Here is a 16,467-nt window from a genome sequence, read left to right on the forward strand (position 1 = left end):
TATTGACTTACTTTGTTGCTACTAAGTTACTTGAGTTATTGACTGACTTTATTTGTTGGTACTAAGCTGCTTTAGTTATTGACTAACTATTTGTTGGTACTAAGCTACTTGAGTTATTGACTTACTTTGTTGCTACTAAGTTACTTGAGTTATTTACTAACTTTATTTGTTGGTACTAAGCTACTTGAGTTATTAAATAACTTTGTTGGTACTGAGCTACTTGAATTATTGACCAACTTTGTTAGTACTAAGCTACTTGAGTAATTGACTAACTTTCTTTGTTGGTACTAAGCTACTTGAATTATTGACTAACTTTTATTTGTTTGTACTAAGCTACTTGAGTTATTGACTAACTTTCTTTGTTGGTACTATGCTACTTGAGTTATTGACTAACTTTCTTTGTTGGTACTAAGCTACTTGAGTTATTGACTAACCTTCTTTGTTGGTACTAAGCTACTTGAGTTATTGACTAACTTTCTTTGTTGGTACTAAGCTACTTGAATTAATTGTATAAAGAGGATTAAAAACAAAAAATAGCAGCAATATTATTTTTTTCTTTTGCTAAAAACTTTTCTTTCTGTAGAAAATAGCAGCGATGTTATTTTTTCTTTCACTTAAAACGTTTCTTTTTATTGCAGGTACAGAGCACCAGAATTGTTACTGGGTTCCAAAATCCAGACAACAGCTATAGATATGTGGTAAATTGTTTTTGATAATTTTTACATTTTTCAGTTGAGAATCATAATCTTGCCTTAAAGGAGTGTAAAGTAGCATGTTTAACTTAATCTCAATGTTTACAGTTTGAAAATTACATGGTATAAGTGTTTTAGTTATTTATTTAACTAGATGTACATAAGAGGATTTGAAAGTCTTCACAAATTGTAAATTTTGCTATTACAATTTTCTCTCATATGAAATGATTACACAGCTTTACATTTTGATTTTGTGGGTACAAGATATAACTGGTCTGTATATTTAGCCTGATCAGCTCAAGATGATTTCATGTTTGAAAAAAATAAATTCATTTTAATTAATATAATACAGTATGGAGGCCTCACAAAGCCCTGCTTACACAGTGCAAATATCAAATATGGCAGGGGAAGTACCATTTGTACTCCCTTATCAGTCAACTCCATCTGCAAGCTGCACAGACCCAAATCTGCCATTGGATATTGCACTGGTATATCTGGGTTTCTGGAGTTTGTTAGGAGTATTCAAACAACATAGACTCTTTTCTGCTGCACATTGTGCAGTAGTGATCAGGGTCTGTGTTGTTTGCAGTTGGATTCCACATGTGAGTATATTCAGTAGCTGTTAATGTGTGGTCTAGCCATAATGTTTTAGATGGGAAATTTTTATTGTACAAAGACAGTTGCTGTGAGATTACCATTATTCATTGGTCATCAACAACTGTTGCCATTAGTTCTCACTTAGACAAAGCCAGGAATACATTTATCACCATCAACATATGGTAAACTCAGAAATCTTTATTTGGAAAGATTATAAAGTTCAATTTTCATTGGTACAAATGAATAGACTTTGGTTAAAGAAAATTAGTGTTAAAATTTTAAAGAACAATTTATATTTTAATTTAAAATGAGTAAATGCCCATACATGACCCATGTAACTTCTACTATAATAAAATCCCTTAGGTGGACTGAGGGCATTCATGCAACCAGTCAATCCTTACATTCATCAAATATTCTTGATTACTTTGTAAGCATGGAACCAGGCTACATGTTGGGTTATATTAACTTTTTCATATGGAGGAATGACACCTTCTGATTAACAAACTATAATAACAGAAATTTTGAATCTTAACAGAAAGTTTGAATCTGAACTTCTCTTATGCATTGGTGGTGGGGGTGGGGTTATGGATATTGTGATCGGTCTATCCCTTCAGTCAGCCATCTTTCTATGTGTCTGTAACTGTCTCATAACAGATAAGTGGAAGTCCACAAAATGTTTACATGGGTTGCTCATGTGATAATCATCTGGGAGAAGGATATACTATTAGAGGGACCCACCTTTGATGTTCATGGGAGGTGATAATTATCAGATATGCAAAAATTGCAATTACATCAACATTTTATTTTAAAAAAATTTTAAACTTTATACACGCAGTCATACCTGGAGAACACTTTATATATATATATATAATAGATTTTGGGTTATGTCAGTGGGATCATTATTTGTAAAGGCATGGAGTGGATGTGGAATATGTGATGAAAAGCATATGTATTTGCCAGGGCAAGCCATGAGAGGATGTCTACCATATTTGCCGGCCTATAAGATGATACATTTTGACCAGAAAATCTTAGCTTCGTGTTATACTCTGAATCAACTTATACATGGAATATGTCATCTGAGTCACTTTATCATATTTTTCATATGAAAAATAATTCTCCAAGAGTACAAAAAATAACGTGTAAAAAATATTTCATTTTGGGGAAGAGATCGTGTATGAAAAAATACAGGATCCCACAGTGAGTATTTTAAACAATTACATGATCGTCAGTATTCACTATTAACATAGATCAGATGTAATTGTGCTAAAGCAGCATGCACCAGTAATGTACATTGTTTAAATTTGATTACATATATGTGCGTTAGAATTTACAAATAAGAATATGAATAACCATGACAAGGACAGATTCCATCACAATTTTCTTCTAGCACCTAATGATCAAATAAAATATATGCCCCATTGAGACAGACTGACAGAGATGTCTTCAGGATTGTATATCTGTATTCACTTACCTGATGACTAATCTTACTCGTGTACAAAGGGCAGTACCATATTCAATTATCAATTAATACCACTAGGTAAGCAATTCATTCTAGTTTTTGTTGCCACTTCCATTATTACAAGAAGCACATGGCTTTGTAGTGGTATTTACATGCTAATTAAATATGGCTGTATTCAGTCATTCCAATTTACACTTGTTTGAAGTCAAGATTTGGCAGACCAGATCAGATTAGCGAGGCTACCAATAGGGAACTGTGGCTACCCATGGGTATTATGAATGCTGTACCATATAATGAAAGGAAGTGCCAGGTCGCTACTAGTGTAAATTTTTCAGTCAGTGTCATTTTTTAACTTGCCAACAGAACCAGCTGCAATTTAAAGTACATCTAGCATGAGCAAAGATAAAAAACAATTGCCACCAAAGTACAGGAAGAATACATGCTTTTTAAACAAAATTGTATTTGTTGGGCATGGAGAGGTCATTATACTTGCAAAACAAATTAGACAGCATGCAAAATGGCCATTCTTGGGATTTAACCTAATGGAGACTATATGGATATAACTATTGTGAATATTTAAACCCTGAAGGAGTATGGTATGTATTTTCATAGTTTACATATACTGTTTCATTTATTAATGTTTTCTCTCTTTAACAAAAGCTTCAGCAACACGGGGGCAATAAGTTTTAAAAAAATAACAAAAATCCCCACAAAGAGCTGAACTTTCTCTTTCTCTCTCTCTCTCTCTCTCTCTCTCTCATATATCTGACCATATTTTATTTTGATCACGAGTTGCAAATAGAAGAATGTGATGGAATACACCTGTATCCTTCTCTATGTATCTCTCCCCCACCCCACCCCCAAAAATTGAAAAAGCAGTTTAGTATTAATGATGCAGTTTCCCTCTTGCTGGTAATCTGAAATAGCATACAGTGATACTTTCAATATTTATGAAACCGAAGTTATTATAATTTAATTCTATGCTGCATCACGCGTTTTATCCTATCTCTAACTCAATAAATTTTTGGGTCAGTGTCATTATATGTAGCTAAAAGTACATAATACATTTAAAATACTTTGTGTGAAACAAATTCGGTACTTTTAGTTACATTTAAAGATCCTGACTGGAAAGGTTACTGAGTTACAGATAGAATAAAATTTGTGATGCTGTGTGGAATGAAGTGAAAAACAAAATCTGAGGTATTGATATGGCATGTCTTACGCTTAGCATCAACTTTTATATGGATGAAGGATGGAAAATTTCCACATTTTCTGATTCAACTTACACTCTACATCGACTTATAGAACAGCAAGTATGATAGTTTATTGCCTCTGGTTAATTCAGCTTATTTGACTTCATTTATGGAGGCTTTGTTGATATTTAAAAAAGGGTGGTTTTATTTGTGCAAGTTCAGTTTTACTGTTTATGGGTTTTTCCCAATAACCATTCTAACACAGACATTTTAGCTATTATGTATGGCAAAAATATTTCAGTGTTTGAGCCCACAAACCATCTTGAAATCATGATTGCATAAAAATCTCTGACAGATTAGAGTTTAAGGCTATTTTATTAAATTTTAAACCAATGATTTACATTCACTTATATGTTAGATAGAATTCCTGAAATTTTCCAGAGTGTAACCAGACATTTTGACATACTTGAAACGCATGAATCCACTGTTTATAATATATATTTATAACAAATACTTTCAACTGTTCCATGGGTCCTTTTCATTGGTAGCAGCAAGCAATAAGTTTATCACTATGATTTGCCATGGATTTCTCCACTAATTGATTTTTAACAAAACTTATTTACATGTTCTTATCACTGTTCATCATTATGCCATATTTGTGCTCTGATAAATCCACTGACTTAAAACTAATCTGTGAAAGCATTCTCTTTGTTTTCTTGATACATATGCTTGTTTTGATTTCTCTTCCACTTCCTGGCTGCTGCTATCAGATCAAAGTTTTGATATCAGTACCAGCAAAATTTATTCTCATAAGTTTCTAAAGAGTGAGAGTGCACAGCTGGCATGATGGCTTTGTTTTGATCAAATTCTGGCATGAAAATCCTCGCTCACACTCCATGCTTGACACTGGAAGTTCCTGTGAAATTTTCATTAAATGAATGGAACTGTCCTTTCATAGAAATGAGTTTTCTCAGAAGTTAATCTGCTTAAAGTCTTCTAAAATAATGTACTTGAAAAAACCCAACTTTTTCATTGCTTTGTTAGCACTAATTACTGCATCACCCCTCTCTCTTGTTTGATGGGAATGAACAATCAATGTGTCTGTGTGATTATTACCAAACTGTGACATTGCTAACATTTTCAGGAAAAGTGTTTGACTCAAATACAGTGAATGCATTAAAAATCTTATGGTCTGTGAATCTGTCACTTACTTTTCTATCGATAATCTGTATACATGGTACTGCTTTGGTTGGCAAGTCATTGCCAGATGTGACTGCTCTCATACATGTCAGTAAGAAGCTTATTAAAGAGGAGTCTAAAATGGGGTGTATCTGAGGTACTCTGCTTCCAGCAATGCAGAAAATTCAATAATATGTTGCTTCATTACATTGTTTGACAGATATGTTGCTGGCAGACACTGGCAAATAGTGTTTATTTTTCAGAATAATAAACAAATATTTTACTGGGAGGCCAATCTAAGTCATGAAAGGTTTAGGTTGCCATTCTCCAGTTCCATTTGACCAACTTAACTGTGAGCAGATAGGTCAGCAGTAACAAACTTAATCGGCAGTAAATTATTTGATTGTTCAACAAAGAAACTGTTTTAATAAGGCCTAGTTAACCCCGAATAAAGCTTAGTTGGTTACAGCTTTTATTGAATGTCCAACAGCGAAACTATGTAAGGATGACCAAGTCACCTTTGAATGAAGTTTAGTCTGTGACACGTTTATTGATTGAGGATAATTACTCCACCTGTTCAAGATGGAGACATTACAGTCATTTCACCTTTCAATCAAGAGAGGGGAGTTTCTCAGTCAGACTGGTGCATACTTTCATATCCATATCCATACAATTTCTATTTGAATATATTCCCTGCTCACATCAGTATCAGAGAATGTAAGCCAGCTACCTCCCGAATCAGCCGTACTAAAAGACAAAAATTTGTCAATTCTGTCTATATCATTAGGCAAGGGGCAATAGCTCCTGCCCATTACCTCCCCTTGCTGCCAACTGGTGTTGTTTGTTTTTTAAGCTTTGCTGTCATGCAGTAAGCATCATGCAAAAACATCCTTTAAATTCATGCCAGTATCATTGTGAACTTGAACCATCCATCCAGAAATTTGGATTTATATCATTTATTAATCATTCCTCTACAGGTTGTATAGTGTACATTATTTCTGAATTTTTTCCAATATTTTTGGGATGCATTTTGTGTTTCAAGTTTAACATGCACTGCCCTCTGTTCACTCACTCAGTAACAGGTGTTGTTTTAGTGACTTTATTAACATGCTGCATTGTTAATTTATGCCATTTTTGTAATATTGTGTCATTTCATTGAAAGATGTTGACAAAGTGCAACAAATGCAAGAATTTCAAAGCCATGCATGACTGATATCTCATGTACAAAATGTATTTCATCCTTACTTTGAAGTGTGTATGCAAAATGGTCTAAGGATATATGGACCGCTGTCTTCCAGAAGTCTGACAAAGACCTCACAAAGACAACACAGATGTATTAAGTATTCATCTGAAAACAGAATGTCTTGTGAGCCTTGTGGGGAACATTTACTTGAGTCACCACCCCACCTAAAATATAGTTTTTACAATCATCAGCTACTATCCCTTTTGCATTTACAATATCTACAATGGACTTTGAATTACAGATTCATTGACTGGTTCAGGAGGTGATGACACAGTTGTTAAATTCAGAGGAGATTTGTCCATATATCTCTCTCTCTTTCTTCCAAAGGTAATTCTTGCATATTGGGCGAGTGTCCCTCACAATTTTAGGCAGTCCAGTCCCATAATATTGTATTGCCATTCATAGTTGTTCGGACATCCATCTGTCTCACCAGGCCCATGGCTACACATTCATGCCATGATGGGAATTTTAGTGATAGATCTGTCCATCTGGCCATGCCTATGGCATCACCATTACTGGCACCAAGCAGACTGCATTCTGCAGTCACCAGCCCTGCCAGCCATGCTCCTGATGAGCCAGGCATCTGTACTACTTTGACAGATTTGTCTTGCGGAGTGGGCTTTCCATATGTTCATGGTTTACCCACAAAGGAGTTACAGAGATGATGTCATTGTATCATCTATGCCACCTGGGATGGTTTTTCCAGATATGGAAGCAGAAACAGAACAGGACAATACACACAATAAGTGTGAAGATACTCTTGAACAACAGCCTTACTCAGATCTAGCCATAATGCGAACTTTGTTCAGCTTTAAATCTGTCATCGAAGAGATACGCAAGGTGTTGTTGGTTTCAGAATGCCAAACCAACATGCATAATTATAAGGTCAAGACTTCATTACATATAGATGATGAGGAAAAGACTCTGTCCTTCTGGCTGCATTCCCATTCAATGAAGATCAGGGTGATTAATGACTATCTGTCAGGTAGAGTCTTTGATCAACAAACTGCTAAATAATGTTTTCTAATCCTAAAGCCAGGTTCCAGCAATGTTTTCACAAAACTCATTCTGATGCCTTCCATACTGAAATCTTAGCTTTGGATAAGAATTTAGCAGTGGTCCACCATGTCTGCCTTCTTTTTCAACAAAATTGATTAGAATGTGTTTCATGCCACATTGAAGCTGGTTCTAACTGTTATTGCCAGATGTTAGACAAAGTAACAATTTTGGGGATGGCCAAAAAAGAGATATTGAGCATGCCTGGGAGGCAACAAACCAAATTGCCTGGGTCAGTAACAGGGTAGCTAAACATTCTATGGAGAATATGCTGGCTGCCTGTGAAAATCTCAACCTGGTACGATATGACACATGTTTGTGTTCAAAGTTGCTTAAGCCACATCATGCCCTGTCATTACAGATTATGCTGTTGGCTTTCCATAATTTGGTGGCAGGGTTCAGAATTTGAAAAGGCAGACAGTTCAGGAACTCCTGCAGTTCCAATCTTGTTGGATCAACCTATTTCCTCAAAATGAATGGGTGATCCAAGTCATTTTGGAGGGGCTTCAAATTTCATTTATCTAACCCCTCCTCTTTCTTGTTCACCCCTTCTAACAAACATACCATCATATTAGGAAAAGGATGATATTCTACAAAAAAAAAGTCATTCAATGACAATAGAGGGGAGGAAAACACAATCTCCTTGGTTTTTATTCAAGGCTTTACTTAATATAAGAGACCATTGACAAGTTGAGGTCAAACATTGACCTGAGTCACCTCAACCAATACGTTCTTCCACTGAAGTTCAAGATATAGACAGTGAGATCAATACTACTCTCCATCAGATGGGACAAGTAAGCCATTAGTCTCAAGGTGACCAATGTCACATCCCTATCCAACCATTAGTGCAAAAAATTCTTTGCTTTGCTTAGTGCAACATGGTTTACATTCCATTGTTTTGTCGCTATGGGTATGGAGTTTATCATCAATCTCAAGCTGGTATGACTCCCTCATGTTTCCGTAGAATGGATTGTCAAACTTATTTAGTCCATTTCCAACAGAACTTATATTTCAGCAACAGAGTTCTTGCAATTGCTCAGGCCACTCAACGTAGCAGTTGTCTTACCCCATCATATTCCTATTAAAACCTTCACCTCTCAGTCTTTGACAGAATCATTGCCTGCTGTGGATGACCTCTTTTATACTTATTTGTGATGAAGTATAAATAGCAAGCTCCTCACCTGCATCTCCCTTGTAGCATACCCAGGTGTCTTCTAGTCCTACTTGCTCTACTCAGACAGTTGGAAAACTTGAGGGCCATCAACCTTCAGAATTGAGCAATGGATATATCAGGAAGATCCTGCTCTCTGCTTAGGTACCTGCTGAAACATTCCCATCCAAACCAGAAGAGGCTGAATGTGCATACATATCATATATCATGCAAGCCTGTAGATGGAAGCTTTTCTCTGAACAAGCAGTGGACAGAATCATTTGTCTAAGAAGGCACACCACTCAAAGTATGAAGACAAGTGAAGATTTTTTCCCCAGTGGTATAAGCAAAACCACATCACCCTTTTTAAACCCTGATTACAACAAATAGGTTACTTGCTAACCCCCCATTAAGGGCTACTGTTCCGCAATCTTAAACATGCTTTGATATCATGGAAGGGAGGACATGGGCAGACCTTCTGGCTTTTTTCTTTTCAAAAATACAAGATGTACATTCTAGTCACCCAGTTGGGTCCTATAACAGCAGTGCAGCAGGCTACCCTTACAGGTCCCACATCTTTGTGATATCATAGATCATTCTATTTCTGCAGGATTTAAAGGGACAGAAAATGGTTTCCTTTTCATGTTATCCATGTTTCTAACCAGTATTTTCTTCATAATGAAACTTCATATAGGTTGGGAGTCTGATGTCCAGATTGACTCTGGGTAAAGAGATGTCATGCCTATTTTCCTCTTACTTCTCTTCGTAACGTATTTCAATTGGGTAACAAACTTGAAGATGAAGAGAATTTTTGGAAGGTAAAATACATTTCTTTGATAATACTTACCCAGTCACAACATGGGTACACCCTCCCAAGCCCTCCCCATAGCTATATTTCAGTAAAGCATGCACCACCACTCAGTAGTAACTGAAGACTATTGGAGTTTTGGTGCCAGTCCCTATCTCCATGGAAGACTGATCTTGTATGGCTTCCTTTCAATACCATTGTTGCTGATATAAACTGAGATGGTTTTAAATATTTTTATTTTTGATTTGGGAGGGTTGGATTTGCCATTTAATGGATGTACTCTTAGCGTATTATGATTGGGTAAATATTATTCAAGAAACATTTTACCTTTTAAAACTGGTTTTCTATAATCCCTGCTCATGCTTTTCACACTTACTTGAATTTGTACTGAATTTGAATTTAATTTTGCTGTATATGGTAGGCACACACACATGCATATATACATTTGTGTTGCTTTGCAGGGCTGCTGGGTGTATAATGGGGGAGCTACTGGCACACCGCCCCCTCCTGCCAGGGAGATCAGAGATTCACCAGATAGAGCTAATCATTGAGATGTTTGGTACACCTAGTGATGCAATATGGCCTGTAAGTTTCATTGAGATGTTTGGTACACCTAGTGATGCAATATGGCCTGTAAGTTTCTTTGAGATGTTTAGTACACCTAGCGATGCAATATGGCCTGTAAGTCCCATTGAGATGTTTGGTACACCTAGCGATGCAATATGACCTGTAAGTTTCTTTGAGATGTTTGGTACACCTAGTGATGCAATATGGCCTGTAAGTTTCTTTGAGATGTTTGGTACACCTAGCGATGCAATATGGCCTGTAAGTCCCATTGAGATGTTTGGTACACCTAGCGATGCAATATGGCCTGTAAGTTTCTTTGAGATGTTTGGTACACCTAGTGATGCAATATGGCCTGTAAGTTTCTTTGAGATGTTTGGTACACCTAGCGATGCAGTATGGCCTGTTAAGTCCCATTGAGATGTTTGGTACACCTAGCAATGCAATATGGCCTGTAAGTTTCTTAGAGATGTTTGGTACACCTAGTGATGCAATATGGCCTGTAAGTTTTTTCTTCATGACAAACAAAACTTGGTAGTTCAGTTTATTAACTGGAAGGTTTTTGTTTCATGGGAGAGGGAGATATGGCTAATATAAAGGAAGGACACTTTTTTTCCTACAATAGTGGTACTGCTCTTTTAAGACCACCCCTTCTGCAGTAAAAATTTGGTCTTATAGGAGGGGTGGTCTTTCTAGAGGAGGATCACACAAATGAGATTAATAATTATGTATATAGAGTATGAAAGGCATAGTGATTTTTTTAATAATATTTAATTATTTCATTTATAAATGAAAGGCACATTATGGAATCAGTGTGATATAACTTATGTTCATGTTATTTTAAATAGTCATTATAATAATTAGTTGTGTTGCAAAATCACCTGGTGAATACAATTATGGTACAGACACCTGGCTGTAACTTTCATTGACCATCCATTCCATTTTCCTACTGCAGTAGAATGTATTATTCATGCATTGTATTTGAATCTTTCTGACATCAAATTTCTCAGCAGTGATCAAAGTACTCTCTTTTTCAGATAGTCATATTGCTTTCACTGTTCCTTTTACTCAAGTAGTCATATTGCTTTCACTGTTCCTTCTATTCAAGTAGTCATACTGCTTTCCCTGTTCCTTCTACTCAAGTAGTCATATTGCTTCCACTGTTCCTTTTACTCAGGTAGTCATATTGCTTTCACTGTTCTTTCTATTCAAGTAGTCATATTGCTTCCACTGTTCCTTTTACTCCAGTAGTCATATTGCTTTCACTGTTTCCACTTTTCAGTTAGTCATATTTAATTCACTGTTCCTTCTACTTGGGTAGTCATATTACTTTCACTGTTGCTTCTATTAAGATAGTCATATTGGTTTCATTTTCCTTCTACTTAGGTTGCCATACTACTTTCACTGCTCCTTCTACTCAGGTAGTCATATTGCTTTTAGTGTTCCTTTTACTCAGGTAGTCATAATGCTTTCACTGTTCTTTCTACTCAATTTGTCATATTGATTTTACTGTTCCTATTCAGTCATTTTGTTTTCACTGTTCCTTCTGTTCAGGTAGTCATATTGTTTTCACTGTTCCTTCTGTTCAGGTAGTCATATTTCTTTCATTCTCCTTCTATTCAGGTAGTCATATTGCTTTCACTTTTCTTTCTTCTCAGGTAGTCATATTACTTTCACTGTTCCTTCTATTCAAGTAGTCATATTGCTTTCAGTGTTCCTCCTCAGGTAGTCATATTGCATTCACTGTTCCTTCTACTCTGGGAGTCATATTGTTTCCACTGTTCCATCTTTTCAGATAATCATATTGCTTTCACTGTTCCCTCTGTTCAAGTAGTTATATTGCTTTCAGTGTTCCTTCTAAACTGAGAATGTCTGACAACATTTTCCACCAACTTATTCCTTCAATGGCAATCTGTAGTTGTTATATGAAATGCTCATTGTTTACAAATGAAGTGAGCATGTCACATGATCAGCTGGTTTTAGTCTGGTACCCTTTCAAATGCATTTCATAATCAGTGAGAAAGAAGCCATGAACTCTTAATATCCCATTTTTACTGTATGGCAGATGGATGTTATGCTGACTAGAGATGAACAGTACTGTGCTTCTCAGTGGTTAGGCTTGTCTTCCTAATAATAATCAGTGGTAATAATAACCGGTATTTATCAGTGACAGAACCTAATATCTAAGGAACACAGTAGAAAGGATGATCAGAGTACTTACCTTTTTGAGTAGATGAATGTTATGAACTTTAGCGGCACAAATATATATAGAAGTCAACAAATATTCATGAGATTTATAAATCTAAACCTCCTCTATGTGACTGCTCATGAGCAGTAAACTTGACAGCTTTTGCACTAATGTCAGTTGCTGGCCACATTAGAGGGGTGGCCCTCATAGAGGGGTACATTGGATACAAACTTGTTGACATCAAGGGATTCTGGCTGTAAAAAGCAGGTGGTTGCTGATCCGTGGCAGGTGGGTGGGTGGGTGAGTAAAGCATGGACATAGGATTAGTAAATAATGGATTTTATTAAAAACAACAATTGAAATAAAGAATCATGTTTTTATCAAACTGGGAAGATAAAAACAACTTTTTCCAATGGTGAGATGAACATCAAACAATAGATTGAAATTATCCATTTAAATTTATTTGTGATGTTTTTGTTATTTATTAGTGAATTTTGTCATGGTTAAAACTTAAAATTGGTTATTTTTTACTTTCTTAGTTTAATGAAGTATTTTTATGTGAAATATAGTAAAATAATGTCATGAATTTGTTTTTTTTCTTGGGCATCATCATTTGAAGTTAACGTAAATGACATTTATTGCAAAGACATTTAACTTTGTGCATTTTATATCTTAATTTGTAGCAACAACAAAATTCCTCAAACATTTTCTACCATCATTAAAATAAGAATTTATGATGCATTTGAAAAATGCCTGTCTTCATAGTGCTTTTTTAATAGAATATTAAATTGAAAAAGTGAATAAATTAAATTGTGAAATAGTAAGTATTATTTTGTTTATGGATATTCTACAGATATTAATGTTGCTGTCTCTTGCACAAATTTATAAATAGACATATTTATTGTCATGATTTTGTGACTCTCAAGTGAAAAATAATAATTAAAAAGTTTGCAAGTCAAGAAAAAGATGATAAAATTGAAAAGGTGGTGGTGGGGGCACTGACCTCAGTTAAATATAATAACATGTAAGTAAGCCTGGATGATTTACAGCACATTGTTCATTATGCAAGTGTATCACATAAAGAAACTGGCTGAAATGTCAGCAATGTATATGTAACTGTACACAGCCCATTGATGACGTATTTGTAAAGCTGACACAGTACAGCATCCTACCAAACAATTTGGACCCAACCTGAACCTGTTCTACCCCCAAATCATGAAAGTATGTTAGACCCTGTTAAAACCAAGAGCAGTCATCTGAACATGCTGCATATGTACACAATCATCTGAACACATTGCATAATTTACATAATCATCTGAAATCGCTGCATGCTTACACCATCATCTGAGCACACTCCATCTTTACACAATCATCTGAACACACTGCAATTTTTACACAGTCATCTGGATATACTGCATATCTACACAATCATCTGGATATACGGCATATTTACACAATCATCTGGATATATGGCATATTTACACAATTATTTGAACACACTGCATATTTACACAATCATCTGAACACACTGCATGTTTACATAATCATCTGAACACACTGCATATTTACACAATCATCTGAACACACTGCATATGTATACAATCATCTGAAATCACTGAAAGTTTACACCATCATCTGAACACACTCCATCTTTACACAATCGTCTGAACACACTGCAGTTTTTACACAGTAATCTGGATATACAGCATATTTACACAATCATCTGGATATATGGCACATTTACACAATTATTTGAAAACACTGCATATTTACACAATCATCTGAACACACTGCATGTTTACACAATCATCTGAACACACTGCATATTTACAAAATCATCTGAACACACTGCAATTTTTACACAGTCATCTGGATATACTGCATATTTACACAATCATCTGGATATACCTCATATTTACACAATCATCTGGCTATATGGCATATTTACACAATTATTTGAACACACTGCATATTTACACAATCATCTGAACATGCTGCATGTTTACACAATCATCTGAACACACTGCATGTTTACACAATCATCTGAACACACTGCATATTTACACAATCATCTGAACACACTGCATATGTACACAATCATATGAAATCACTGTATCTTTACACAATCGTCTGAACACTGCATATTTACACAATCATCTGAACACACTGCATATGTACACAATCATCTGAAATCAATGAAAGTTTACACCATCATCTGAACACACTCCATCTTTACACAATCGTCTGAACACACTGCAATTTTTACACAGTCATCTGGATATACTGCATATTTACACAATCATCTGGATATATGGCATCTTTACACAATTATTTTAACACTGCATATTTACACAATCGTCTGAACACACTGCAATTTTTACACAGTTATTTGAACACACTGCATATTTACACGATCATCTGGATATACTGCATGTTTACACAATCATTTGGATATACAGTGGAACCCTGCTATAACGTGATAATTGAGGTCCAAAAACTTGGATCACGTTAATTGCAAGGTCGCGTTAATGCGGGGTTTTACAGTATTTTCTTTTTTCAGAGAACAACGCATTTGCACACATACATTTATTCATGTCTGATGTGTATGTTGAATAGTGTATCAACACAATTTACTATCATGCCGTCGTGGCATGTAGTTCATCCATAATACATGTAATTCCATTGAAAAATTGCACACAGATTTAAAATATTCAATTATTTTGTCACAGATCATTGTGTCTGAATTCAGCGTCCAATATATAGCATGAACAGAGTGTTAAAACTGTTTACTTACCGTCTGATATTGTACCATCGTGGCATGCAGTTAATGCATAATGCATGTAATTCCTATGCAAAAATTGGATATATATTTAAACTATTCAGTAATTTTGTCACAAATCATTATGTGTCTGAATTCAATGGGAAAATTAACAGGAAAATTAGGTTAAGAACGATGAAGCACATGTATGGTTCATTATGTTCCAGGGTCTATGAATGGTGTCTGTACAAAGTTCATAATGCTAAAATTTTATCATATTCGTTTCTGTGTACCTTTATTCATTGTAAATTCCCAATAATTAACACTTGTATGTGTATTCATTTGAACGACTACAGCAAGAATAATTAACAAATAACACACGCTTTAGGCGTGCATATAACTTTTACTTCAGATTTTGTGAATATCAAAAGAAACATGTGAAAAATACTTTTGTAAAGATTTTTAAGCAGAACGCATGTACAATTTCATACCCTTTCAATTTCTAACTAATAAAGTTGACATTATTTACTGGTCAACTGATTGCATCTAATAACATCACCAAGCCTTGCAAACATGTTGGCGGCTTTCATTTTTTTAAAATGTTTATTAAATTCTGAGAATCTTTTATCAACCACCGCATTGTCTGCTATGTTATTTATGCAGTTAAAGAAAAAACACATGTTGGCTATTGTTTGAGCAATGATTGTTTACAAAATTAATGGAAGACAATCACAAAGACTACTTACTGGCTTTACTCATGGATCAGTAATAAGTAACATTTCCGATAATGTTTATTTTGTCATAACACTTCAAGAACCTGTTGAAATTGTTAAATTACAGAAGCTATGCCATGATCATATTATATTCGAATTTATATGCGAACTGTTCCCTAAAATGATAATAAACATGTTATACACTATTTCACGTACTTTAAAAAAATATTTTTCCGGGTATGAGAAAAATGCACATACACTGTACATGTATTTAAAATTTCAGGAACCATGTCATGATTGTATTATATTCAAATTCATACACAATCTCTTCCCCAAAAATGATAATAAGTTTTTTATACACTATTTCACATACTTTGAAAAACATAAATCATGTGCAAATGAATATATGAAATTTTGGGAGATGCCACATTATATATCCGAATTCGCATTATTGCGGGGTGCCTTATAGCAGGGTCACACTGTAATGCATACTTACACAATCATTTGAACACACTGCATATTTATACAATCATTTGAACAAACTGTTTATTTACACCATCATCTGAACATGCTGCATATTTACACACTCATGTGAATACACTGTATATTTACACAATCACATGAACACACTGCATATCTACATCTGAGGAAAATAAGTCTCTCATTTTCCAAACTTCGCATCACTGTACAATCACTACTACTTATGACTTTGAACCAACACGGTTTGTCACAAAACTAAACCAGCTGATCTAAGTGGATTTTGATTTTAAGATAATTACTTTACATACAATTGTTATGATCTACAATGAACATTGTACATCTGTCATTTTCAAATCATGTATGGAAGGGAATGTATCTTTAAAACTT

The 16,467-nt window shown here is 35.0% G+C and overlaps 1 protein-coding gene across 5 annotated transcripts in view; it reads left to right on the forward strand.

Moving 5' to 3' along the window:
• LOC149783038 (cyclin-dependent kinase 10-like) overlaps positions 1 to 16,467 on the forward strand; it is an 83,270-nt gene that overhangs the window by 42,073 nt on the left and 24,730 nt on the right. For all 5 annotated transcript variants that reach the window (XM_089934628.1, XM_089934632.1, XM_089934630.1 and 2 more), the window contains exons 11-12: positions 639 to 698; positions 9,839 to 9,962. In XM_089934628.1, coding sequence (XP_089790754.1) covers positions 639 to 698; positions 9,839 to 9,962 — 184 coding nt within the window. The remainder of the gene's footprint in view (positions 1 to 638; positions 699 to 9,838; positions 9,963 to 16,467) is intronic.

Source organism: Sinohyriopsis cumingii, chromosome 15, assembly GCF_028554795.1.
Source record: "Sinohyriopsis cumingii isolate HCF-2022 chromosome 15, ASM2855479v2, whole genome shotgun sequence".
Lineage (NCBI taxonomy): Eukaryota > Metazoa > Mollusca > Bivalvia > Unionida > Unionidae > Sinohyriopsis > Sinohyriopsis cumingii.